The 27648-nt window shown below is 50.4% G+C and overlaps 2 protein-coding genes across 3 annotated transcripts in view; one reads left to right on the plus strand and one right to left on the minus strand.

The window, feature by feature from the left end:
* Nucleotides 1–27648, minus strand: part of LOC135829083 (microtubule-associated serine/threonine-protein kinase 2-like) — a 51464-nt gene that overhangs the window by 18696 nt on the left and 5120 nt on the right. For both annotated transcript variants that reach the window (XM_065341497.1, XM_065341491.1), the window contains exons 2-18: nucleotides 26495–26617; nucleotides 25468–25579; nucleotides 25049–25115; nucleotides 24537–24589; nucleotides 24228–24272; nucleotides 9648–9726; nucleotides 8863–8892; nucleotides 8416–8490; nucleotides 7418–7522; nucleotides 7020–7124; nucleotides 6583–6772; nucleotides 6203–6297; nucleotides 5524–5688; nucleotides 4573–4656; nucleotides 4106–4200; nucleotides 1489–1569; nucleotides 712–782 (exon numbers count right to left, since the gene is read on the minus strand). In XM_065341497.1, coding sequence (XP_065197569.1) covers nucleotides 712–782; nucleotides 1489–1569; nucleotides 4106–4200; nucleotides 4573–4656; nucleotides 5524–5688; nucleotides 6203–6297; nucleotides 6583–6772; nucleotides 7020–7124; nucleotides 7418–7522; nucleotides 8416–8490; nucleotides 8863–8892; nucleotides 9648–9726; nucleotides 24228–24272; nucleotides 24537–24589; nucleotides 25049–25115; nucleotides 25468–25579; nucleotides 26495–26573 — 1531 coding nt within the window. In that variant the 5' untranslated portion in view covers nucleotides 26574–26617. The remainder of the gene's footprint in view (nucleotides 1–711; nucleotides 783–1488; nucleotides 1570–4105; nucleotides 4201–4572; nucleotides 4657–5523; nucleotides 5689–6202; nucleotides 6298–6582; nucleotides 6773–7019; nucleotides 7125–7417; nucleotides 7523–8415; nucleotides 8491–8862; nucleotides 8893–9647; nucleotides 9727–24227; nucleotides 24273–24536; nucleotides 24590–25048; nucleotides 25116–25467; nucleotides 25580–26494; nucleotides 26618–27648) is intronic.
* On the plus strand, nucleotides 14828–19912 carry LOC135829058 (uncharacterized). Its single transcript, XM_065341468.1, has 2 exons — nucleotides 14828–15733; nucleotides 17936–19912. The coding sequence occupies exons 1-2, from the start codon at nucleotides 15244–15246 to the stop codon at nucleotides 18934–18936; spliced, it is 1491 nt and encodes a 496-aa protein (XP_065197540.1). The 5' UTR covers nucleotides 14828–15243; the 3' UTR covers nucleotides 18937–19912.

The raw sequence follows: 27648 nt of genomic DNA on the forward strand, positions 1-27648 counted from the left end.
ATCCCTGGTGGACAACAACAGCTGCCAGCATGAGGCCACTAGCAAAGCATATGATATACACCCCGCCCGCATGAACTGTGAATATCACCACTTCCGGCATGCAAGAGACGTTCATATACTGAAAAGCAGTGAGGTGCAGCATTACACAGAAATAAATATATCATCCCGTGACATTGAGGAAAAGAAGAAAGACATTGATAACTTCTTGCCTATACAACATAACGCACTGAACAAGCACATGAAACCACTAGCACACTTAAATCTAATGTGGTTTCACACTAGGACCTTCAAACCTCATACCCCGCACTCTGCATGGATTCGGAAGATGGAGGGAGCATGCAGAGCTCACAGCATGTCCTTTGCAGCATGGCTAATAGTCAGCATGGCCAGCCACAAGGACTGGGTGCTGGCTGATCACGGCGCATGGGCTGACTGGCACGTGACTGCATGCCGGTCACGATGTCACCTCTAACTGTTGTGAATTTAAAAGTCGTGCATGAATGCAGGCATATCCACCACGGAATCACACGATAAAGGGCAACCGCGGCACGATTGCCGTCACCACTGCCACTCTTCCCGTTCTAGTTTACTGCACATTGATGATCACCGCAGCCACAGCGAGATATGATATCACCATGGCAACCAAGAATTACAAGTACAAGACGACAACGACCAGCAGTGATTACCGGTGCTTGGGAGGTAGTAACTTACAGCTCATGATTCCCACTCTGGATAGTCCAAAGTCTGTTAGCTTGATATGGCCTAGCGATGTGATCAGCATACTGCAAAATAAAACCACCACCAGCAGCAGCAGCAGCAGCAGCAGAAAAACAACAACAACAACAACAACAACAGACGACCAAACAAAACAACGATAATAAATTACAGTGCATGAAAGCAGCAAGTACACTGCACTACTACCAATTCACTACTAGGCCTGTTGCAACCATAGCCCGTAACGCCACTAACGGTGACCATGTCAATAATGTGAGAATAAGGCTGCTATAGTCGCGATGCCAAAGACAACCCAGAATGGAAGGTGGAGGGTATGGGAAAGCAGCAAACTGCATGGTTCTCTGCATGACTGAACTGCTCATCAACAGTGCAAACATGATGTTGGCATTGCACACAGTCATGTACCCATGCACATACACACACATGCACACATGCACGCACGCACGCACGCACACACACACACACATACATACGCGCACACACACACACACACACACACACACACACACACACACACACACACACACACACACACACATACATACGCACACACACACACACACGCACCCATGGTGTAATCGTCACTATTACCTTTGTTGATAGCAGCCAGTTACTAGTATGAAGAGAAACTGTTCATTAGTAAATAATTTAATGTTGGATGGGCTTTAGCACTCACTGGCTCTTTCTTGCTTTTAAAACGACATTCATGTCTCATGTCGCAGTGTCTCAATGCAGTACTAGCAAAGTTCTTACTTGTCCGGTTTGAGATCTCGATGAACTATGCCATAGTTATGCAGATATTCCAGTGCCAGCACTGTCTCAGCTACATACAGTCTAGCAAGTAACATACATGTACACACACACACATACGCACACACACATACATACACACATACATACACACACATACACACATACACACACACACACACACACACACACACACACACACACACACACACACACACACACATACACACATACATATTACATATTACATATGTGTGTTAAAGGTAACAAATAGTGCAGAGCCCAACCTGACTGTGTGGGGCAAGAGGTATTTAAAAACATCTCTTGTTTCAATGAGCTCGACACCACAAGGACAGTGCATATCTACTGCCATGTCGCCTTTGCCTCCCCAACCGAAGTCTGATGCCGAATCCAGGATGGGTCGGTTTCGGCCTGGGGTGGATATACCGTATTTTCTAGTGTGTTAGTCGCACTTTAGAACACATAAAAACTCAAAATGGCCCCTGTGGCGTAGACTCCGAATGCTGGATGCGAACGACCAGCGCTCCAGCAATCCATGCATATAATGTATGGTATTGTTTGACCACTTTTCACGCAGTGTAATCCACCATTGCAGGGTTCTAGCCAAGGGGGGGGGGGGGGCAGCGCCCTCCCCCCCCCCCCCCCCCTACTCTGTCCCCCACCCCCCCACCCCCTCTGTGAAAAAGTGCCACCCCCTCCCTACTCATTTTCCGAATTTTGTGTTTTTCATGCAATTCAACGAAAATGCAGTCGAAGGTCACTATTAGATGGTTCATAAAGGCACATATGTCCGGGGGTGAAGTCGGGGATTCACCCCATACGTTGCATTTAGCGTGGCAAGACAATATTGGAAAGTGGAAAAAATGGTCACGGGGTAACTGTTTCCCATGCCCCCCCCCCCCCCCCCTACTATTTTTATCTGGATAGAACCCTGATAATATAATGTGAGTTCACGGGTGCCCAGCCTTTAACCCTTTACCGTTTGTACGTACAAATTTCGACCGCTCGCGGTCGATGACTTCTATGCGCACAGCGCTGGACTGGTTCACCGCAGAGAGCTGGGATTTTCCCTACTGGTAGCCAAGATGAACGCGCAGAGGGTGCCGACAATTTTTTTGTGTGATGCAATATAAAAAATCGCGAAAATTGCGACTTGAAAAATGCGCTTGGGGAAAAGTGCGTACCCTGCGACTTTTGGTATTGCCTGCAGATTATTTCGACTTTGCTTGAGCTGGCCCCACGCCTGTCTGCCCTGCTGTGCAAGCCATGGACGCGGAGCAAGCTCTTTCGCTTCTGGAGACCCTTCCTGACGACTCTGTCGCTGCCTCATCCAGCGAAGATGAGTTTGTGGAGCCAGACAATCCTGTTGAAAATATTTATTCTGACAACGACCGCGACGATGACATGGCGAGTGAAAGCAGCGCCAGTGAGAGTGACATGGATGTCACAGACGACGGCAGTGTCGCTGAGATGAGTGCCACTAATGGTGGAAGGGGACGTGGCAGAGAGAGAGGATTCGGCCTTGGAATAGGCCGTCGTCACGATAGAGGTCGTGGTGCACAGGTACTATGTATAGCCAGCGGTGCAACCTGCACTAGTCGATATTTGCAATACTTGGGACAATGCTGACACCGCTGTGACTGGTAACACTCTGCTTTCCACCCAGAGAACGAACCTGGTATCCACTTACCTGAGGGAGCCACTCCAGTGCAAGGATCTGATTTATTGCATATTGCAACAGTTTGCCCGATCGGCAATAAATCCAAATAATTATTAGTGCTAAATAGTGAAATCTGTGTTCGTTTTCTGGACTTGAAAGTTGTTGCATCGCATTCCTGAGGGTTTTTACTCTCAGAATCACCCCATTTTGTAAATAATAAAAGTGAAAAATAAAAAAGTTACGGCATGAACAATGACGGTCGGTTTTTGCTGTACAAATACCTAAAATAGAGATGCACTGGAGGAAGCGGTGGCGAATTTGATCTTGATCCAGGCAACAGCAGTGGGTTCTTGTGGAAAATATCCAACGGCACATGCTGTAACAAAATATTGTTTCCAAAATATTCCCTTCATAGCCACAGCAGCCACGAAGGCTCAATTGTGGTGACGAATACCGTCCAGACATGCAATAAAAAGCTCCAATGTGTAACTATTACATGTAACTATTACATGTAACTAGCTTCAACTAACAGACATAAACATAAACAGCAACCACGCTGAATTGCACACCATCTTGGATACACTGTGGGTGTGTGTGTGTATGTGCGCGTGTGCGTGCGTGCGTGCATGCGTGTGTGTGTGTGTGTGTGTGTGTGTAAACAGTGAAACAGCCGTTCACGTCCTGCCGGACTCGCAGCCTCATGCCGCGTCCCGAAGACAGCACTCCTTCAAGTCGCCCCGTTTGGGGACACATAGCCAATCGTGGCAGTGGGCGAAGGAAGGAAGGTGTGTGTGTGTGTGTGCGTGTGTGTGTGTGTGTGTGTGTGTGTGAGAGAGAGAGAGAGAGAGAGAGAGAGAGAGAGAGAGAGAGAGAGAGAGAGAGAGAGAGAGAGAGAGAGAGAGAGAGAGAGAGAGAGAGAGAGAGAGAGAAAGTCGCTACCTTGCTAGGTCGGTTGGCAGTGGGCCGCCAATGTTCTTCAACAAGGCAGCACAGTCTCCACCTTCAACATACTCCAGCACCATGCAGAAATGTTTCTGCACAACAGAGGAAGAGAGAGAGGTGGATGGTGGAGGAGGAGGAGGAGGAGGAGGAGGAGGAGGAGGAGGAGGAGGAGAGACTTGGACACTCATGGGTATAGTAACTAGTTAGCCGAGCTGCTCAAGACATCAAATTGAACAAGCAAACAAATGGGCCAAACCCGTCTAGGAGGTAATGCAACCTAGCAATGGTCTATTAGCCTTACTGAGTCTAGTGTCAACTTCCAAAGACAAACTATCAACTTGATATAAAGACAAACTATCAACTTGATATAAAGACAAACTATCAACTTGATATAAAGACAAACTATCAACTTGATATAAAGACAAACTATCAACTTGATATAAAGACAAAGCACACTGACTTACCTTGGTCTCAAAAGTGCACCAGAGACCCACGACAAAGGGGTTGTTGGCAAACGTCAGAATGTTACGCTCTGCGTATACTTGATCCTGCGAGGACAAATAGAACAAATCTACCTTTGCGACTATTCACAATATCACACTGTTAGTCACCCCACACACGGTACTTCATAAGAAGAAGAGGAACAGCGATCTGTATGCTTACTGAAAAGCTGCACATAGAGATTATTTCTGCATGCAGCTCACTGTGACCGCCATGGGCCACGCCATGCCTAGGGCTAGGGCTAGTCACCTGGTGCACACCCTGAGAATGATGCGGGCATAGCAGTGCTACTGTATACATCTCACTACTCAGTTCCTAGCCTAACGGACACCAGCTAGTGCGACAATGACTATCATCCTAGGGCCTCTGTCTAGGCTCGGTTTGTTTTTGGACATCTGCAAGGAATCAACGGTATCGACTTTGCCACTGGAAGCCCATGTACAGAAGACAATGCGAAAGGCCCATGTACAGAGAATGCGAAAGTCGCAGACCAAAAGACCAAAGATGAATTTAAAAGTAATCACGGGTACTTCACTCAAGAAAATGCACTTTTTCACTTTTTCACTTTTTCACGATGCAAGAGCAGTAGGATGAATAGGTCGAAGAACAGCATGGCTACGCGCAGCAAACAACACAACCTGTGTGTGATAGGAGTGTTCTATCCAGTACTGCTCACCTGTGTGTGATAGGAGTGTTCTATCCAGTACTGCTAACCTGTGTGTGATAGGAGTGTTCTATCCAGTACTGCTCACCCACCAAACGTAAGACCACATGTAAGTCAAGCACTATACACGGACTACACATGAGCAGTATTGCGCAATCATTGCGCAATCATTCCACTCTACGGTACACTGTAGGTTATAGTGGTCAAGAGCATGAAGACACTGCTCAGGCTGGACTGATGATTCTCTTACCAAGTTCTTCTTCCGAATGACGTTAGTCTTTGTAATCTTCTTCATTGCGAAAACCTGCCGTCGCTCTTTGTGTCTGACCAGGTATACTGATCCATACGCACCGTTGCTGATGATTTTTAGCTGCTCAAAGTCATCGGCCTTTGGCTGCACATCCTGACTGGCCAACTGAAAGGAATGAAGACAAACAGAATGCTATTCGGTCATCACTCAGATAAGATTGCAATTGGCCACCATTTCTCACATACACACACATACACACACATACATGGCGTACGTAATATCTGTCTTGTGAGGTGTTCTGCCATGAGAGTAGCCATGCGTCCTTCAGCTCACTCAAAGAGTGTCACCAATTACAGCTCAGAGTAGCAGGCAAACAATGGTGGGGAGGGGGGGGGGGGGGGGGAGATTTACTGATCGGTGTTGTTGTTTCCTGGCAGGATACGGAGGACAGTACTATTGACAGTATTGTGAACTGTACGGTACATATTCCGCACAGCGGACACCGGCAAGAAAAGGCTTCATGGAGTCCCGGAATAATCAGCGACACACACGCACCCATGGACACAATGACAAACAGACATTGAGTAAGGTCATATATGAATGATATGACGTCATGACTCATTGTTAGCAGTGCATTGCACCAGAATGCACACCCACTCCTAACTTGAAACCAGCTTACCTCAGTGACCGCCTCATCCCCGTCTTCACTGCCATCGTCGTCACCTTCATCTTCTGATTTCACTGCCGACAGTCGACGGTCACGAGACAAACAGTCTGCAGCAATCCATCACGGATACACATGTATTACTGGCGTCAGTAGCATGGCTAATAAATATTTTTCTTATGATTTCTTCCGCTAAAATTCCTTGTTTTACACCTGCTGACCTGGTACAGGCTCCTGTACAATACTGCTCTCTCTCACACCTCACATTTGCAACAGCAAAGCCACAGTGCAGGGTCGGCGGCGGACAGACACAATACCGTATCCAAGCTAAACTTGAAACATATACGTAACAGGCATTGTCAGACTGCCGGTCCGGACAAGAACAGTCAGCCTACCTCTCGGCGTCAAGCATTGCCGCACGTAGTGCAGCAGATGTGACGAGTCACTGATGTTTGATGCCGGGGACGGTACACAGGATGTGGTAGCACAGGACATAGGCGGTGCTAGCATCTGTAGCACACCACCTCCGGCAGCAGCGGGCGACTTGACCTGGCCGTGGGCATCCAGTGAGTTCATGTCTTGTTCCTACAAGAAAAGCACAGCAACAGGCACAGCACGCGATCCAATGTGTGACCATGTTGCGGGCAACCCGGGGTACAATCATGCATCTTATCCGGCAATCACTATCAGTTTTAAAAGAGAGGTGCGTAGAGCACAGTCATGACTTGACCAGATCAAGGCAATCACGATGGTAGCTAGCGGCAGGGCCCGGCACCAACACTCCACTACAAAACACAAACGACCATTTAGATCATTTATTTCTCATGCTTACCAAGCATTCCAGTAAGCCGGCCGGCCGAGTGATAATGACCGTCATCTGCTGCAGGAGCTTTTGAATCATTGCAAATGTCTCCGGTGTGGCTCCCCGACGAATATTCTACACAGAGAAGCAGTTTCAAGAAAAACAGTCAAGCTTCAAACCTATCAACAACGAACAAAATATAAAAAATGTTCTGTTGTTTTTAAGGGGCAGAAAGACTTTGAGTCGGCGCATGGTTAACTAGACAAGGTACATCTGTTGACACAAACCCTACTTTCCCTTCAGCACAGATAAGCGCCTGTCTGTGTTCAAAACTGACTAACGCGCTAAACCGTTGAATGTATTCTTCTGCTGGGAGAAAGCACTTCAGCACTACACACGATCAAGATTGGTGAATGAGCCTGGCGTACATCTTCATTCAGTTGACTCAAGTTTTCCGTTATTGACTGGAACACTTGCATCGTGATGGCACCGGCCTCAGACTTATCCAACAGGTCCTTGGTTAGAGACAAGAGCTGCACAAGGAAAAGCACAAACGATCAGCCCGACATGGAATATCAATATCTACTGCAGGCGCAGCCAATGCACAAACGTCCAAGTCTAAATACAATGGATCAACACTGGAGCCAGTAGAAGCAGCACTCTCGCCACTCATCCGCCAAGCGGCTAGCTGTACGGCCGATCCCGCTTGTCAGGTTGGGATGTGGACTTTGACACACCGACTTCTATAGGGCTAGCCAATACCTGGCCCTGACATAACAATAACCCAACCTTGAACTCTTATTTATAAAGCAGCAGGGTTTCAGGAGAGATTGCCACCGGGCCGAGTGGATTGACATTGTGCATGACATTGTGCATGCCGATACTGATCATGTGTCTTACAGTGCTTATTGTTACACGGACTGGTAACAGATCTGGATGCTTCAATATGCAGCTCATCTAATAGATTTCTGATTGATGATTCAGATAGAACAATACACATACCAGCATGACACACACATGTGTCCCCCCCCCCCCACACACACCACCACACACTCGCAAACACCTTTGACCTTTTGACGCCCATCGCCGGAGGCGATGATAGCAATGCTACGGCAGAAGCCATAGCAACTTGTGCTGGGATTGCTCGCAAACACACACACACACACACACACACACACACACACACACGCGCGCGCGCGCGCACGCACACACACACACACACCTTAGACCTTAGACATGCCCATCGCGGGAGCGATGATAGCGAACAGCTATGTTAGACATAGCAACTTGTGCTGGGATTACACCATTCAACAGCTTGCAAGGCTGATGAATTGACCGCCACTATTTTTAGCCTGGTATCCACCACACAGCTGTTGAAGTGACACACACACACACATGCACACACACACACACCACACTTCATTACCTGCGTAGCAACGAAGTTGACAGCTGCATCTTTGTGTGAGGCAGCTTCATGAAGACTGAGGTCAATTTGAAATTGCTGCCAGACAAGCAGACATGAAACACGAAAAATTCAAACAATAGGTCATCACCAAATACGGTTTGTGTTTGAGAAGAGCAAGATGACATCATCATGACAATCGTGACATAATACGTCATGTTCATTTTCAACTTCAGCTGCTGACAGATGTGGATTCAACTTATTACAGAGGTTAAGCTGCACGTTTTTTAACGTGACGCGAGGTCCTGCTCGCATTATGGCTCGCATGTTGGTAAACAACGCGAGAGAGCTGCATCTCACATTTGGCGTATTGAAATTTTGACCCATTTGACGTGAAATTGCGTGTCATGTCAAAAATAACGCGCGCAGCTTAAACCTCTCTAATAGGATTCATTTCACACGTGTGCTTACCTTCAAACGAAATTCCATTTGCTCAATAGCCTGTGGGTATGGACAAGCAAAAGAGCACAGCTCATCAGCTCATCGTACACATGGCCTGCTATTCAATAATACATACAGGTGTGCATGTCTGAGTTTAGACTTCACAGTGCTTCAAAGTACTGTAAGACCAGATATTTTAACGTCAATTAAAGTTAACGATCTCTGGACTTTTGTTGGTAGACGAGGTGAAATGTTAACGAATTCCGTCTGTCAAAACTGGTGAATGGCTGTACATGTACATTGTTTTGCACATAAAGACTTCAAAATTTAACGAATTGTTTCATTAGAATTAGTGGTTTTACAGTACCCGGGACACAGGGCTGTCTGGGGGGGGGGGGGGGGGGGGGGGTTCAGGTGTCCGAGCCAATCATAGGCCGATTGTGGATACAGCCACAGAGGAAAGCTAGGATCTACAATAACAGCAGCGACTTTCCCGTACTATACGCTTTAACATTTTCTGCCAAAAAATCATTCAACATTTAAACAAGAAGGTACAAACACAATGGTTAAACAGAAGGCATAATTAGGCTTCTTTGCTACTCGAGTTTTATGCTAGGTGATCCTCAGGCTTTCTTCTCCTTTGCCTGAAGATCGCATAGAGAGAAGTTGAGCAGCAATGAAGCCTGGTTCTGCATTCTGTGTATTTAAACGGTTCTCCAGGGCCATGTAGCATGCCAAATGTTAAGTTATTGCATCATCATGACATCATCATCAGCATTAGCATGACATCATCATCAGCAGCAGCATCACCATACCTTAGGGTATCTAACTCTGAAGAGGTTCTGTAGCTCCAACATGTCCACATTGTAGCCATGACCAGTTGGATAGTAGGGACTGTGCACGCAACAAAACACCCCCCCCCCCCCCCCACACACACACATACACATACAAACACACACATACACACAGGCACGCATGGGCATGATGCAATAGAAGACAAGAACGGGCTCAGTCCGCGATATTCATGTTAAAACAAAATGGCGTCACGATTTATTGAAAGTGGTATAGTTGGTGGTACGAGTGTTCAAACCCATTTGAACTTCATACTGTTCGTCTTCTTTTTGACATGCTCTCTTTCCATCGTCCTTAGCTTTTGTTTGTTGAGAGCTGTTTTGGCTTTCTCCTATACCTCTGGGGGATGCCAAGTGATGGTTTTGAGAGGCTGGTGATGGCTGTGAGCGAGAGTTTGCCGATCGGCGTCGTCCTCGCTATAGCGATGAAAATACTAGTTACTGCGCACCTGGCAGATATCACAACACGTCGGAGCGTCCCAGGAGCAAAGGAATCTTGGGTTTTCACTGGAATCTAGTTCCTCCAGCATCGTGTAGCCCACCGTCGGTGAATGGCGGTCCAGAAAGGTCGAACCTGGTCTTCTGCAGCATCTCGCAGTCCTGCGAGGCACACTGAATACGCCTGTCATGTATTCTACAAATAAATATCACGAAGTAGTGGACTTTACAGTGATGAGTCTATCCTGTATGCTGCAAAAGACGCAGGAAATGTGACTGGTGTCTGTACACTCAGTGACTGGACGCCAACACCCCAGTCTTCTCCTGCAGGATCTGTTTGACATTGACATTATGCAGTAGGTCGGCATTGACCTGGTTTGGCAGCTATCGTAATCATAGTAGTATCTGCCTGGTTGGATGTAGCAGGTTGATGTTTGCTCGTCGTCCAGTCCGGAATTGTCTTGTAACTCACGGTGGAGTATGCGCAGGGTTTGTGATCATCCCTGTTCACTTCAATATTATCAAACACAACGTTCCCTCTGTCACTCATCTTATCCTGAGTACTGAATTTGCTGACAATATTGCACCACACTTGTCACAACCTACCACCACTGCTGGCGGTGGCGACTGGTTCGTCAATGGCGGTGACCAGGCTGACTGACTAGCTTCGAGACAGCGGCCTCGTTGTCAACCCCGCGGCAGCCTAAAGGTTGATTTTATCGATCCAGCCTCAGCGACTGTGTGTCATGACGATGCCCTAGTGACTGTGTGTCATGGATTGCCTTGCCATCAGCGGTCATTGCCGTCCACCTTGGTGCAGCCCTCAACAACTGGCTCAGCCCATGGGAGTCTCAAGTGGACAAAGTTGTTGCCAAAGTAGCTCAGAAGATTGGTGCATCGTGGTGTAGGTGAGCACATAACTAGGACTTCCCAGCGCCTATTTGTCCAGGCTGCGATACTATGTGACATGCTGTACTGCACATTCTTTTCAGCACTGCAAGGCCGGCAGCTGGACCGACTGCAGTGGCCGCGCACATGCAGGCCGCCTGTTGCCAGTGCAGCATTCTGGAACGTTCCTTCCTTCTGAGATCCGTGGAATAATAACTTTCTTTGCTTCAAAGCAAGTTGCTTACCTTTCTGTTGTGCTCCCAGTGTCCTTACAACAATAACCTACAGCAATGTTTTATTTTCCTTTCCATTCCCCAACCAATGAATACTACGATGTCGATTCTATTTCTGAATACTTTAGTGTGTGCCCGCGCACGCACGTGTGTGTGTGTATACCTCACTCGCCACTCGAAGTTCTGTTCCCCATCACTGGAACACTGCCTGTTCTTTCAGGACCTGCCATCATCTGCGGATGGGCATTCAATGATTGTATTGTGTGTGTGTGTTTCATTCAGAATCAGATCCGCTATCGTTGCTATAAGAGAAAATCTGTGGGTTCACATCCAGTGCATTTGTAGGTTTGCGTGCTTTTCTCGCCACGGGCGCATACATGGGGCATTGTGTGTGTGTGTGTGTGTGTGTGTGTGTGTGTGTGTGTGTGTGTGTGTGTGTGTGTGTGTGTGTGTGCGTCTGTGTGTATGGGGATATTGTCTGTATCGGCTTTTGGTACTAATGTTCAGGTCTGTGCTTGCATGTGTGAACATGAAATTGTTCGGTTCTGTGCATGCTATTGCTATGTTGTATATTATTGTATGTATGTGTGCATTTCCAGGAACAGTGTAGATGAGCGTGGAGAGTGCATTCATCCCTCATCAACCACTTCCCCTTGGGCTTACGAGAGTTTTTTCTGCGTACCTCTCATTTTTGTTTGTTTCTCTCTGATACTGTATTGATGCCGGTACCTGTACCTCGATGTGTTCCTCTATCTGCAGTCGCCTTTAACAAGTTAACGTTTATTGTGGTCTATTTATCGTGAGAATCAAAATAAACAATAATAACACAAGTCGTGCTAGAGTGACGACATGTGCGTGTAGTAGGGTTGATGCCATGGGACGTTATAATCAGGTGGAACAGAACACACATTGGGCATATTGATTGGGCATCATTGATTGTGCTCAGTCTAAACAGTGAACATAATAATTATCTCCAGTGACAGACTGTAGCGGCTAGCCTCCAATAGGTGGCTGGCACTAGTCGCTACTGCTTGTTTGACAGGTGCCGCCAGAACCCCTGTTGTGTCATGCTATAGATGCACATGCCCTATTCTGGGGCATACTGAGGTACTTTGATTTTGTTGACTGCATGTAGACAGCATCCAATAGTAGTACTCGTAGACCTTGGCTCTTTGTAGGTCAACCACCATCGCATGGATCGATCGGTGACTATGCACTTGGAGGTTGGAATAGCCCGCGCTGAACAGATCTTGCCATGGCCCAGGGAGTGAACTCGCTTACTCGACTATCCCGGTTTTAGTTAACCAGCATGAGTGGTGCAATTTGTCCATACCATGTTGCGAGCTCACAGTTGTTTGGGCAGGTTTTGAGCTGCACCACGAAACAAAGGGAAATAACGACGTGACTGTAGAGCAAGGAAGCGGCGAGACGGCACTTCCAGGACGAGACAGGCAGTAGAGATGTGTTCACAGCACGAGCAACCTCTCAAACCCTGCCGGTACTCCACAGTTACAAGAAAATGTCGGACTGTACGACGCGCCAATGCAAACCTGCTACATCCAACCAGGCAGATACTACTATGATTACGATAGCTGCCAAACCAGGTCAATGCCGACCTACTGCATAATGTCAATGTCAAACAGATCCTGCAGGAGAAGACTGGGGTGTTGGCGTCCAGTCACTGAGTGTACAGACACCAGTCACATTTCCTGCGTCTTTTGCAGCATACAGGATAGACTCATCACTGTAAAGTCCACTACTTCGTGATATTTATTTGTAGAATACATGACAGGCGTATTCAGTGTGCCTCGCAGGACTGCGAGATGCTGCAGAAGACCAGGTTCGACCTTTCTGGACCGCCATTCACCGACGGTGGGCTACACGATGCTGGAGGAACTAGATTCCAGTGAAAACCCAAGATTCCTTTGCTCCTGGGACGCTCCGACGTGTTGTGATATCTGCCAGGTGCGCAGTAACTAGTATTTTCATCGCTATAGCGAGGACGACGCCGATCGGCAAACTCTCGCTCACAGCCATCACCAGCCTCTCAAAACCATCACTTGGCATCCCCCAGAGGTATAGGAGAAAGCCAAAACAGCTCTCAACAAACAAAAGCTAAGGACGATGGAAAGAGAGCATGTCAAAAAGAAGACGAACAGTATGAAGTTCAAATGGGTTTGAACACTCATACCACCAACTATACCACTTTCAATAAATCGTGACGCCATTTTGTTTTAACACGCATACGGTCCGTTCACCACCCAACCTGTCACTGAAATACATGACAGAAGTACAAAATGACAATGGAGAACACTGCCACGCCACTACGCTTTACAGCTACAAGTGACTACTCAGTGAATTTGGAAAGGCTTTAGTTCTACCGCAGTACCTCAAGCTGTTCTGAAACTGAAGGAGCATAGCCTGACTATCTATATCAATAATTATCAACTGCAACATTCTTTCAGATACAGATTTGCCAGAGTACATAATGCAACGTCTGAGAGTTGCTCGCAATATACAGCTACAAGTATTCCTGTATTCCTGTGTTCAAGCATTTTCTTTGCGTTTTCTTCTGCTACATTCAAACAAAATCCTTTTTGCTTTTGGTTGCTGGCGTCGCCAGATCACCGTGTCTCGATATACAGGTCATGCGCTCGGTGGCTGCAAACCATCCGGTTTTTTTCTTGTGCGAGCTCTGCTGTAGTGCTTTATTGCTCCCTGCACTGAATCAGGCAAGTTATTCTAGTATCTCATGCTTTTTTAAGTATGGTAATACTTTGGTTCCGGATGTGAAGGTTTGGCTTTGTACGTAGTGAGGAGAAGGGTGGGTCGTGGGGCTGCTGGTATGGTTCCAGCAAGAACCGCTAAGGTAATCCTTCTCGATATATTAACCTCTCTCTCTCTCTCTATCTCTCTATCTCTCTATCTCTCTCTCTCTCGATCTCGAACCCACCAACGAACGGATAAGTAAGCGAATGAATAAACAAACTGTGCTGTGAGCCACATTGTGGTGTTAACTGCACGGTGTTTCAGAACTACATGTAACACGGCAGTCTCATGGCAGCTTGGTTCTGTACATAGGAAGTATGCCCCGTGTTGTATTATGATGTAATGCATTACGTAGCCATGCAAGAGCATGCGCGAGATACGCATCTCGCAGCTGCCTACTTTCATGCAGCATCCTTTAGATGTCGGTGTTCGTATGTTTTGCCTACAATGGCCAAGTGAGAATATAATCCTATCGTAAACAACTAACTTGTTTACCCCGAAACATGGTGTCAGAAGTAAACTAAATAAACGCCCTAGAATTGCCGCAGTAGCGCCACCGGCGCAAGAGGTAAAATGGCAGAAGCAGCCGGATTTACCCCGCCGTCGATGGATTGGCAAGCCGCAGATTTACCTGACGAATTCGAGAGGTTCCAACAATACTGCCTTCTAGTTTTCCAAGGGCCCTTTTCCGACAAGTCCGACAAGGAAAAGGTCGCCTATGTCATGCTATGGATCGGGAGAACTGGTGTTGATGCTTTCAATAGTTTCGAGTGGGATAATGCAAGCGACAAATCCAAAGTAGCTGCCGTCTTCAAGAAATTTAATGCAAGTTTTGCGTAGCTAAAGTATGTTAACGCGGTGACGTAATGTTTTCACTGTATGCTGATGTCTATCACGCGCGTGTTCGCGCCAGCTCACGGATGCGCCGTTGTGCGCATGCGCAAACTCTCCCAGCAGCTCGCTTTGCATACGTACACCCTTCAGCAGCCTTCGTGCCTGGCTCTCTTTGTTAGTTGCATTGGCTCGCATGACTCTTGCTCCGTGTTTTCAGTTTTCAAACTCCGGAGTTCTTCAGTTCTGTTCAGACTTCCTTGTACAAGGTGACATCGTCGTTTCGGTCTCTTGTTGCCTAGTTGTGGTGTCCAGTCCCTGGGCGGGCTGGAATTGTGAGTGCTGTATCCGCGGAGTGGTTTACTCAAATTTTCTCAAATTTTCCCACGCTGAGGCAAGAGATGTCGCGCAGGTCCGCCAGGTCATCTTCTAGCCCCTACGCTAGAGCAACATCCTCCTCTGCTCCTGGAACCACCCAGGCCGGAGCCCCGGCCCAGAACCCCGCGCCGCCTCGTGCTCCTCGTGCTCCGGCTCTACCTGGCCAAGTGCCTCCGTCTCAGTCAATGCCGGCCGGCCAACCACCCCAGCCCACGCTGGCGAGCCAGATCTCCGCCGCCGTGGCTGTTGCTATTCAGCCTCTGGCCGACAAGGTTACCCTGCTGGAGCAGGCTGGCGCGGCCCAACTCGCCGGCCCAGGAACTGGCGTCAACTCGGGACTCGCTCATGTTCCGACGTTCAGCGGGGCCTCGCTTTGTGCTGCCGGATCAATCGCCACTGCAGCGCCGGTTTCACCAGCATCAGTACCGGCTGCCAGCCACCCGCCACAACAGTGGCCGTCATCTGGAGATCTCCCCGTGGTGCCGCCTCGCCTTCGAGACCGGATTGTGCGAGGTGAGTTCACGGAATTGAGTGATTTGCTGCCTGAATCCCTGGGTTTCGAGGGGGATCATGATGTGATGCAACTCGACGTGGGCGCGGGCCGATCTGTGCAGCTCGTCCCCAAATCTTCCCACCGGCAACCCGCCAAGCGACACATCTATGATCTTGCCACATGGGTGGAAGCGTTCACCACCTACTCGAGGGTGCTGGCCGACGCCTCACCACAGCTGGCAGGTGATCTCTGGGCGTATCAGGCCATCATTGTCGATGCCAACGTCCGGTTCCACAATGATGCCTGGCTGTCCTACGACCGCAAATTCCGTATGGCCAAGGCGTCCCTCCCTCACCGCTATTCCTGGTCCGTCATTGACCCGAACCTGTGGCAGTCTTGTCTCACGGGCCGTGGGCGGCCTCCGTGCCAGCGTTGCTCCATGGTCCATCCAAGTCAGCCCAGCAGCTGCCCCTTTCGTGGGGGGCTCCCAGCCCCAACAGGGCCTACTGGGAGCCAGTTCTCGCACCAGCCTCGCTTTGACGGCAAAGCCATCTGTCGTAATTTCAACTTCGGCAGCTGCTTGCTCTCCCCCTGCTCCAGAGCACACGTCTGCATGCAGTGCCGCGGCCGTCACCCCGCACGCCAATGCTCCAAGTCTGGTGACTCGACCAAGAAATAACTCTCACCCCAGTGGTGACGCTGCTTTACAGGTGCCCACTAGCACGCCTGTTCATGTTCGGCGCTTTATCAATCTTCTCTCTCCTCATCCAAATGCAGTATTTCGCTCTTATGTTTCACAAGGCATGCAGTATGGCTTTCGTATTGGCAGCTCTCGCCCCATTGCATCTTCTGTTATGTCTCCTAATCACCCTTCGGCTTGTGCTTGCCCTGCTGAGGTTACTACTCATCTGCTTACCTGTTGTGACCGCGGAGAAACTGCGGGCCCATTTGCATCTCCGCCATTCCCTCACATGCATATTTCTGGTTTGGGTGCTATCCCGAAGTCTAATGGCAAACTGCGTATCATCCACGACCTCTCGTCCCCTGCCGGCTTGAGTGTGAATGACGGTATATCTCGGGATGAATTCAGCCTGCAGTACGAAACTGTCGATACAGCTATCTCTCTGATCATGCAGGCAGGGCGTGGCGCTCTTTTGACGAAGGTCGACATCAGGAATGCATTCCGTCTCTGTCCTGTTGCCCCCTGTGACTGGCCTTATCTAGGCATCTTCTGGCAGGGACAATTCTATCATGACAAAGTGCTACCATTTGGATTGCGTTCTGCACCATACATATTCGATAAATTCGCCACAGCAGTCCAGTTTATTCTCGAGGATGCATGCCACCTAAGCCAATTACTCCACTACCTGGACGACTTTCTGAACGTTAGTCCGCCCCACCTGCCCGTTGCGGAACATCATCGCTCACTTATCTTAGACATGCTCCGCTATTTGCAGATACCGGTGGCCTCTGAGAAAGTCGAAGGCCCATCCACATGTCTCACCTTCCTCGGCCTGGAGCTGGATTCGCTGACGTTTGAGATCCGGCTACCGTCCGCCAAACATGGGGCGTATCTCGGCAAAGTCAACGGCCTCCTTCAATCAGGCATGGCGTCCCGGCGCGAACTCGCCTCCGTGTTGGGCAATCTCTCGTTCGCGGCCCGGGCTATTCCTGCCGGTCGTACCTTCCTGAGGCGCCTGTACGGCCTTGACCGTGCAACAAGCAACCTTCCAAAGCACAAGGTTCTCACCCTGTCAGCCGGAGCAGTGAACGACCTCAAATGGTGGCAGCGTACCCTATCAGTCTGGCCAGGGAAGTCGTTCTTCCTCCTGGACAAATGGACAAAGGCGCCCAACTTGCAATTGCAGACTGATGCCAGCGGTAACCAGGGCTATGGAGCGTACTTCCAGGGACGATGGATCCGTGGAGCATGGTTGCCCCACCAGCATTCAGAGTCCATACAGTATAAAGAACTGTACGCTATTGTCATCGCAACCAGTACATGGGCGTCAGAGTGGAAGTCCCTCCGTATTGAGTTTCAGTGCGACAACTCAGCTGTTGTAGACTGCATCAAATCCGGCACCAGCAGATCGCCACCCATGATGTCTCTAGTTAGGTGTCTGTATCACCTTTGCGTTGCTCACGATTGCCTGATTTCAGCAGTGCACATCCCTGGTGTTACTAATACCATTGCCGATGCTCTTTCCCGGAATCTGTTGCAGGAATTCCGCCGCCTGGCACCCACGGCACAGCTCCATCCGGACATGCCGATCTTGCCCACACCGGACTGACCGAAGACGTGGCCAGGCTGGCGTCCCTGGCAATAGCACCATCATCCAGGAGGACATACTCAGCTTCAGAGCGGCGGTACCTGGATTTCTGTCAGCAGCATGGCGTCGTGGCCCTGCCTGGAAGCGACGTTACGCTGTGCTACTACGCAGCCCTCCTCATGCGCACACTGCGGCCGGCCTCGGTTCGCACATATATGTCAGCCATCCGGAACTTACACGTCGAAATGGGCCTCGAGTACCCGAATCAGCCGACGTCCCTGCTGTCACGAGTGTTAAGAGGCATAGCCCGTTCGTCGGGACCTGGCCGCCCTCGTTTGCCTATCACAACACCCATCCTCCGGCAACTCTGCCAACGCCTCCAAGTTTCCTCCATGCGGCACCCAGTTGACCAGGCAATGCTGCAGTGCGCCTTCACCCTGGCCTTTTATGGCTTCCTGCGCTGTGGTGAGCTCACCTCGTTGACGTTTGGCAACGTGGCCCTGGACCAACAATCATTTCGTATCATCATCACGCTGCTGCAATCAAAGACGGACCCGGACGGTAGGGGCACGGTTGTCCACGTGGGCGGCTGTACCGATGTCATCAGCTGCCCTGTTACGGCGATGGTGCGGTACCTGACGGCAGTGTCAGCGGAGTCCCAATCTCCTAGAGATCAGCTGCTCGTCTACCACAATGGCCAGCCTCTGACACGAGCGGACGTCACGAGGGAGGTGCGGACCCTCCTACCGCTTTGTGGGATTACAGATCCGTCCAGCTATGCCAGCCACTCATTCCGGATCGGAGCAGCCACGTCTGCAGCTATCGCAGGCGTACCAGAGCACGTGATCCGCCATATGGGGCGATGGCGCAGCGACGCCGTGCTGCGCTATATCCGTGTTGAGCCATCCGAGGTGCGGCTAGTATCAGAGAAGCTGGCCACAGTGAGTGACTGACCAGTAGCGCTGCACCTTGACGAATGTCTCCTCCGGTATACATACCAACTCTCAGTACCGCTATCGGTACCTAGATTTCTCGACTGCTAGCAGCTCCTGCTATACTCCTCGTTCAATGCTCGCGTTATTTCTGAGCACTGACTTATTTGGTTGGCCCACCAGGGTAACTAGCTTGGGCACTGAACTCTCAGTAGCTGGCAGCATTCTCTCTATTCGGTTACTGCCCTTGGCAGGTCAGCCGCCATTTCGGTCTCACTCTCGGTCCCCGCCTCTGTCGGGTCGGCCGCCTCCATGGTTACACACTGCCAGCTCCTTCGCCCAGTTACCCTGTGGTGCCAACCAACTACTGCTGTGTCTGTGTGTGGGTCGTGTATGCCTCCGCGTACGGAGCATGCGTTAATGCAAGTTTTGCGTAGCTAAAGTATGTTAACGCGGTGACGTAATGTTTTCACTGTATGCTGATGTCTATCACGCGCGTGTTCGCGCCAGCTCACGGATGCGCCGTTGTGCGCATGCGCAAACTCTCCCAGCAGCTCGCTTTGCATACGTACACCCTTCAGCAGCCTTCGTGCCTGGCTCTCTTTGTTAGTTGCATTGGCTCGCATGACTCTTGCTCCGTGTTTTCACCCACCCACCCACACCGACTTCATTGTGTTACAATTCTCATTCTGTAGCACCCCGCTTATACTACTAACCTCATTCGTCTTCCAAACTCACTCTGCTAAACAAAAACAAGCAGGGATTGGGCACTGAACTCTCAGTAGCTGGCAGCATTCTCTCTATTCGGTTACTGCCCTTGGCAGGTCAGCCGCCATTTCGGTCTCACTCTCGGTCCCCGCCTCTGTCGGGTCGGCCGCCTCCATGGTTACACACTGCCAGCTCCTTCGCCCAGTTACCCTGTGGTGCCAACCAACTACTGCTGTGTCTGTGTGTGGGTCGTGTATGCCTCCGCGTACGGAGCATGCGTTAATAAGCATTTGCAGCCACGGGTAAATGCACGACTGGCTCGGTTTGAGCTTCAGAAATACCGCCAGCAACCCGACGAGTCTGTAGATGATTTCTTTGCGAGGTGTAAGAAGAAGACGTCCAAGTGCAAGTTCAGGGACGCTCAGGAGACAAACGATCGCCTGATAGAACAGCTAATCGTGGGGACGAAGCACTCGAAAGTGCAAGAACGCCTGCTGGAGGGTGGTAGTGATTTGACTCTGGACGAAGCGCTTGACAAGGCCCGTACTTATGAAGCAACACAGCGCCACATGGAGCAGCTGTCCACCGCCACCAGCAGCAGCCGTCTACCTGAAACGGTTCACGCCATTTCCAAATCTGTGGGACACGCAGACTGCGGCAAATGTGGACGAACCCACCACCCAAGCAAGTGCCCAGCGCACGGCTCCACCTGCAACAAATGCGGGAAGGCGAATCACTGGGCAAACGTATGCCGTTCGCAGGGGAGAGACGAGGCACATGGAAGAGGCCAGCAACGCGGACGCTGGCGCCAGAGGAGCCCCAGCCCGCGGGAGCGCTACCCCCAGAGGAGCCCCAGCCCACGGAGACGCTTCGACGCACTGCATTTCGACGCCGTCATCATCGACAGCGTCGAGCGTCACCAACCGCCACTAGAGCGAGAGGTGTTCGCGACCCTCAATGTCAGCCTGGACAACACCAACAGACCGGCCACCTTGAGAGCCAAGGTGGATACGGGCGCCCAGGGCAATATATTGCCGCTGAGAGTGTTCTGCCAAATGTTTCCCCAGCACGTCGGACCAAACGGATACCCAAAGCCGAAGTCCGTGAAGCCGTCAAGTACCACCCTCACAGCGTACGGCGGATCCAAGATAAAGCAATGCGGAACCCGTCCTATTCCGTGCTCTTACGATGGCAAGAGTCAACTCGCTGACTTCTACATCACGGACTGCCCTGGCACTGCTATCATCGGCCTCCCGACAGCGACAGCCCTGCAGTTAGTCACGCTGAACTGCGCTGTCCAGGAGAAGCCAGCGAGCATCCGAGACAAGGACGACCTGATGAAGCAATACCCGAAGTGCTTCGATGGCATTGGGAAATTCCCAGGCAAGTACCACATCACAGTGGACCCCAACGTCGTCCCGGTTGTACACCCTCCACGCCACCTCCACGCCATCGCACTGAGAGACGAGATCAAGACGGAGCTGGAGGACATGATCCAGAACGGCATCATCACCAAGATCCAGGAAGGCGAACCAACAGCATGGGTGAACAGCCTCGTGTTCCGCCTCAAAGACAATGGCAAGCTACGCCTGTGCCTAGACCCCAAGGACCTCAATCACGCCATCCTGCGAGAGCACCACGTGGTCTCCACCATTGAGGAGATCACCCCGAAGTTGAGAGGTGCCAAAGTGTTCTCGATTGTCGACGTCAAATGTGGGTACTGGAATGTGGAGCTCGACGACGAATCCAGTTACCTCACCACCTTCAACACACCATTCGGGCGCTACAGATTCCTTCGCATGCCATTCGGCCTCAAGATGTCGCAAGATGTCTTCCAAGCAAGGATCGACCAGACGTTCGAAGGGTGCTCAGGCGTCACCGGCATCGCAGACGACATCGTCACATACGGGACGTCAGACGAGGACCATGATCTCAACATGCACCAGATGATGGTTCGCTGCGAACAATCTGGTCTCAAGTTGAACCCAGACAAATGCCGCATCAAAGAGGACAAGATCAAGTTCTTCGGCATCATCTGCAGCGCTGACGGAATACAGCCCGACCCGAAGAAGGTCTCAGCGCTGAAGCAGATGGAGCACCCCGAGAACGAGGACGAGCTCCAGACGTTCCTCGGCCTAGTCACGTACATGAGCCCGTTCATACCGAATGCCAGCACACTGACCGCGCACCTGCGTGAGCTGACCAAGCCAGATACACCGTTCGCCTGGACAGACAGCCACCAGCGCACCTTCGACAAGGTCAAGGCCGCCATTTCGACAGAAGTAACGCTCAGTTACTTTGACCCAGGCAAGGCAACGACACTACAAGTCGACGCTTCCATGAAAGGTCTCGGCGCCACTCTGCTGCAGGACGACAAGCCTGTTGCATTCGCCAGCAAGAAGCTTACCGAGACGGAGTCTCGCTACGCCAATATTGAGCGTGAGCTCTTAGCTGTCGTATACGGGTGTGAAAGATTCCACACCTACCTATTCGGTCAGTCATTCACAGTAGAATCCGACCACAAGCCGCTGGAGTCAATCAAGCTCAAGCACCTCCGCGCAGCCCCGCCGCGTCTACAGCGCATGCTGCTGAAGCTGCAGCCGTACGACATGATCATCAAGTACCGCCCCGGAAAGGACATTCCGATCGCAGACGCGCTATCCCGACTGTCGCCAGAGGAAACAGAGCCAATTGAGGACCTCGACGTCAGTGTACACGCCGTGTTCCCGCAATTCAGCGATGCAGCGATGACGAGGATCCGCGAGGAGTCGGCTAAAGACGCCGAGATGTCAGCACTGAAGGAGATGATCTTCAGTGGCTGGCCATCAGAGAGGAGCGCGGTGCCGGCAATTCTGCTCCCGTACTGGAATTTCCGCGACGAGATGAGCACCGAGGACGGTCTCATCCTGAAGAGCAGTCGCGTCCTGATTCCCCCGCCAATGAGGGGGGAAATCCTCAGCAAGCTGCACGCCAGCCACCAAGGCATAGAGAAGACCAAGCTGCGAGCCAGAACGTCCGTCTTCTGGAAGGACATCAACAAGGATATCGAAGCAACTGTCTCATCTTGCACGACGTGCCAGCGCCACCAGAGCAGTCAAGCCAAGGAACCACTGATGCAGCCTGATATTCCGCCAAGGGCATGGCACACCTTAGGCACGGACCTGTTCTACCTCGGCGGGTCAGAATACCTCATTGCCGCCGACTACTACTCCAAGTACTTTATCACCCGGAAGCTGCCTGCCGGACAAGCGACCAGCAGGGCCATCATCCAGCACCTCAAGGAGATTTTCGGTGAGCACGGCATCCCAGCCGTGCTGAAGTCGGACAACGGGCCGCAATACAGCAGCCATCTGTTCGCGGAGTTTGCTGCCGAATATGGATTCCGCCACAGTACGTCGTCGCCACATCACCCGCAGAGTAACGGGTTTATCGAATCGCAAGTCAAGATCGCTAAGAGAGCTCTCGAGAAGGCAAGGGAGAGCGGGACCGACCCGCACTTAGCACTGCTGTGCATTCGCGCCACCCCAGTGTGCCAGGGCTTACCGTCGCCGGCCGAGATGCTGTTCGGTCGTCAGGTACAGGACAACCTGCCTCGCAAACACCAGCGCGACACTCGGGACGAGGCCATCCGACAGAAGCTCGAGGAACGGCAGGACCAGCAGAAAATACACCATGACCAGCGAGCGCAGTCTCTCCGCCCCCTAGTTCCTGGTCAGCACGTCGGCATCCGCAGCCCGACCACGCACCTGTGGGAACCTGGTATCGTAACCCAGTCTGTCAACGGGCCACGGTCATACATGGTGCAGCCTGACCATGGGACAGAAGTGCGGCGCAACCGTACCCACCTCAGAGAGAGGCGGGTCCACTTCCCGCCGGATGCCAGTCTCGCAGGCCCTCAGCCGCCGAGTGACGTGCCGTCGCCGTGGAGCGACGTTAGCCAGTCTCAGCCGCCGTCACCGTGTGACGTCAGCCAGCCTGCTGAACCTGCCACCCAGCTGTATCGAACACGGTCTGGCCGCGCAGTCGCACCCAGGTCAATCCTGGATGTGTAGGGCCAGAGAGGCCTCATGGACCTGTTCGCTTATGTCACAGTAGCTGAGGTGCCATTGTTATATTGTACATAGAGCTATTGTTGGATACTATGTCTCTGTATTGTTAGCACGCCGTCGTGTGCCATTCATGATTGTTACCTTGTACATAGAGCTATTGTTGGATGTTATGTTCTATATTGTGAACACGCCGTCATATACGTACGGTATGTTATGTAGGTTGTTAAACTCCTTTATGACGAAGGGGATGTTGTATTATGATGTAATGCATTACGTAGCCATGCAAGAGCATGCGCGAGATACGCATCTCGCAGCTGCCTACTTTCATGCAGCATCCTTTAGATGTCGGTGTTCGTATGTTTTGCCTACAATGGCCAAGTGAGAATATAATCCTATCGTAAACAACTAACTTGTTTACCCCGAAACACCCCGCAGCCAGGGTCGGGTATCCCCAGGGTCGGGTATCACTAGCCAGCATCGTGCTAACTGAGGACTATAGGGTTTTTTTATCCACAGAAACAAGCTTCTGTTTCTCGAAGAGCTACCGATACTGACCTAATGCTCCTTGATCTTGATGACCGGTCGGACATGTCATGATCACTGCAGCACAGTAAAATCAGCAACAAAACCATTGTAAAACCTGAGCCACTGAAAACAATTGCCTGTTGCAAGGGAGTATGAAGCAGGAAAGTGTGTTGACACTGGACACTGATGGCATTATCTTAGTTGTTAATTGACATGGCATTGTGGGACTGTTCAGATGACATCATGGTACGTTCAAAGATGTGATGATCATGCCGGATGAAACCTGGCATATGATGTACTTGCAGTGAGCCACTGACCCATTCTCACCATGTGACTAACCTGTATGCCCTGTCAACAGTGAGGAGATCACCATCGTCAGTACCACTAGCATGCTGCAGGGGACAGGCACGGGCACACAGTAGACATCAGTCTACATTCATCGTATCTAAAAAAAATGATCACAACATGACTGGAACTAGTAAGCGGACTTTGCAGACAAGTAGCCGTACAGATAGCCCGGCATGTGTGACCGGTGCTCTTCACCAATATTGCTTGCAACCTGACCAGGGACGACGCCACACTACTAACATGCATTGCTGCAGCAACAGACTTGGTACAGGGTGCAACATCAGCCCAGCGCACCAACGTCCACCTAGTACATATACGGAAAGCCGACGAACTGTAGCCATTCCCAGATCAATGTATTGAGCCATCGGTACACAAGACAGACCCGTCAAGGACTATCGGTGGAGAGGCAGAGTAATCCAATTGTACTGGAGTCAACAGTATCAAGCGCCACATAGACGCTGTGGCACGGCGCAGACACTTGCAGAGATCAGTAGTGAGCTTACCCAGGGTATGGACGCACTATCGTAACCGGACGACGAAGACACAGATGCTAACGACCAGCGTTTACCCCTGGGCAAGGTAAGGAAGAAACGGAAAGAGACCCACGCACATACATTCACACATGAACACACACACACACGCACACACACACACACACACATACATTCATACATGAACACACACACACACACACACACACACACACACACACACACACACACACACACACACATCAAGAAGAACTATCAGCAACGGCTGCGCAATGCTAGTCTGCCAGCTATATTAAACTTCTAAAACACTGCAAGCCAGACTAGCCTAGTTGAGCAATGTACAGTGTATGAAAATGCATGCCACTACACTGCTACAATGCATGACACTACAGTATTACAATGTATGCTGCTACACACCGTGCAGACCTTACATCTGAGATCTGGTGGGCCGTATTGGCAGGCTGTGTGGTACCTCCGACAAGGACAGAGTCCGTAGCTGTGCTGTCCCCGGCACATCGCCTGAACTGGCCAGAGCTGGCGAGTCTGATAATGTGAGACAGCAACGCGGGTACATGTATGTACACACAAGAGTGACAAAGAAACACTTTTACAATAATAGAGAGGTTCCGCATAACGTAATTACGTTAGTAAAAAACGTAGTCGATCTACGGAAAGTCTTACGTAAACTGCATGCGCATCTGTGTTCCACCATACGGAGTATTCAAATCACGTAGCTGCCCTTGGCAACTCCGAACGCGGCAGTGTACGACCAGATCGACCTGGGGAGAGAGTCATAAATTTGTACCCCAATCTATTTACGGACCAGATACGTTATCAGAGCCCTATCTACGTACTCTACGTAGACAACTTTCCGTAAGTGGAGTGCAAACTCGCGAATTCACGGGTTTTCCCCACCCACTGACGTAAAGTTGCTCAACTTTACGTGGCGCGGAACCTCTCTAATGAAGACCTTAGCAAACCCTTACCATGCACTGAGGGTGACTCCATGCATCTATACCTACTAATATTACATAGAAACAGATTGGTGGTGGTAGGGGGGGGGGGGGGAGGGAGGAAGGGGGAGGAGATGGGAAGAGGAGGGAGGGAGGGGATGGGAAGAGGAGGGGGGGATGGGAAGAGGAGGGAGGGGATGGGAAGAGGACGGCCATAACTAGTATATCTCACCATGCTACTGCACACAGGATTATACCATTAGTGACTTGGTCAAATACTAAGCCTAGTGGCAGACAATATGTGAACACCAGCTTGCTCTGCTTGTTCCTACAAGGTTCGGCCACTGCGCACTCCGCTTAGCCTGGACAAGCAACCAACCGATTGCAGTGCACAGAGTTCAACCCACCTAGTGTATGGGCACTACTGTTCATATTATGTGTTGTGAGGAGGCGAGGGGGGGGGGGGGGGGAGTACACATAATTACAGTAGATTTGCGTTACTTACATCCGCCATCCATTGGAAAACAATGATGTCCCACATCTTGCACAGGCAGGCCTTCCTTTGCTGATGATTCGTCGGCCATTGGAGGATCAGCTCTGGTCTATGATCTACCGTGTCCAGCACATTCTGAAAATTGAAACAGCAGACAAGGCAACAGTAATATTATAAGAGAAGTGCCAACACTAAGCAGCATAATGGCAGCCCGTGGCAATGTTACATAGGGACATTCCTTGAGAAAAAAAACATGTCCAGGCTCTCCTCCAACGCCGTGGCTTTAAGTCGGCGTTCACGGTGCAACCTCTCAAAGGGGAAAATGGGGATATTGTAGAGGCACCAGGAAGATGTGATGACCAGATAGCCTGCTGCAATACTCGTCACGGGCAGGGAAACAGGAAATACCCGGCGGTAGAGCATGAAAAACTGCCACCATGGAACAGCGAACAGTGGACATTAGTGTACCTGTTAAGCTCACCATACTGCACAAAGCAGAGGCAGCAACGGTCAGCTAATTCTCGAGCGGCATTGGGACATGGCACTCTTGGGCAAACACACACTGCAGTGACTGAATCACACTACATGTGACCTAGGTGAGATAGTTCATTTTCATGTAGACTGAATGAGCAGCTTCCTGAACTAGTGCTGAACACTGCCCAGACCCATGATTTCCTATGACAGTGTAGCCTAGAGCTGACAACGACTTCCTGGCAAAACAGGGACAGTCATGTCATGCAATGTCGTCATACATCATGCACCCAGTGACCGGTTGTTATTATTAAAACACAGCTAACAAGTTAACAAGTTAACAGGTTCAGGGAAGATGCGACCTGTGTGTATGTATAATTATAACAAGTTTGAAAGTAAATAACAGCACTGTTCCAACTAATCCCTGACTTGGATTGCTAGGATACATGCATGCCAATGCATCCATGTACTCGTATGTACTGGCATCCATGTACTCGTACGTACTGGCATCCATGTACTCGTATGTACTGGCATCCATGTACTCGTATGTACTGGCAGTCATGTACCATGCACTGACAAAATTAATAATCACGGCTCCCAAACGCTCGAGGGACTGCCAACAGTCATGACAAATGTTCAAAGGGATTGGTTAAGTCATGCGACCCTTGCTCATACTTGTATGCAACAGTTACAAA

Source organism: Sycon ciliatum, chromosome 1 (assembly GCF_964019385.1).
Source record: "Sycon ciliatum chromosome 1, ocSycCili1.1, whole genome shotgun sequence".
NCBI classification, from domain to species: Eukaryota; Metazoa; Porifera; class Calcarea; order Leucosolenida; family Sycettidae; genus Sycon; species Sycon ciliatum.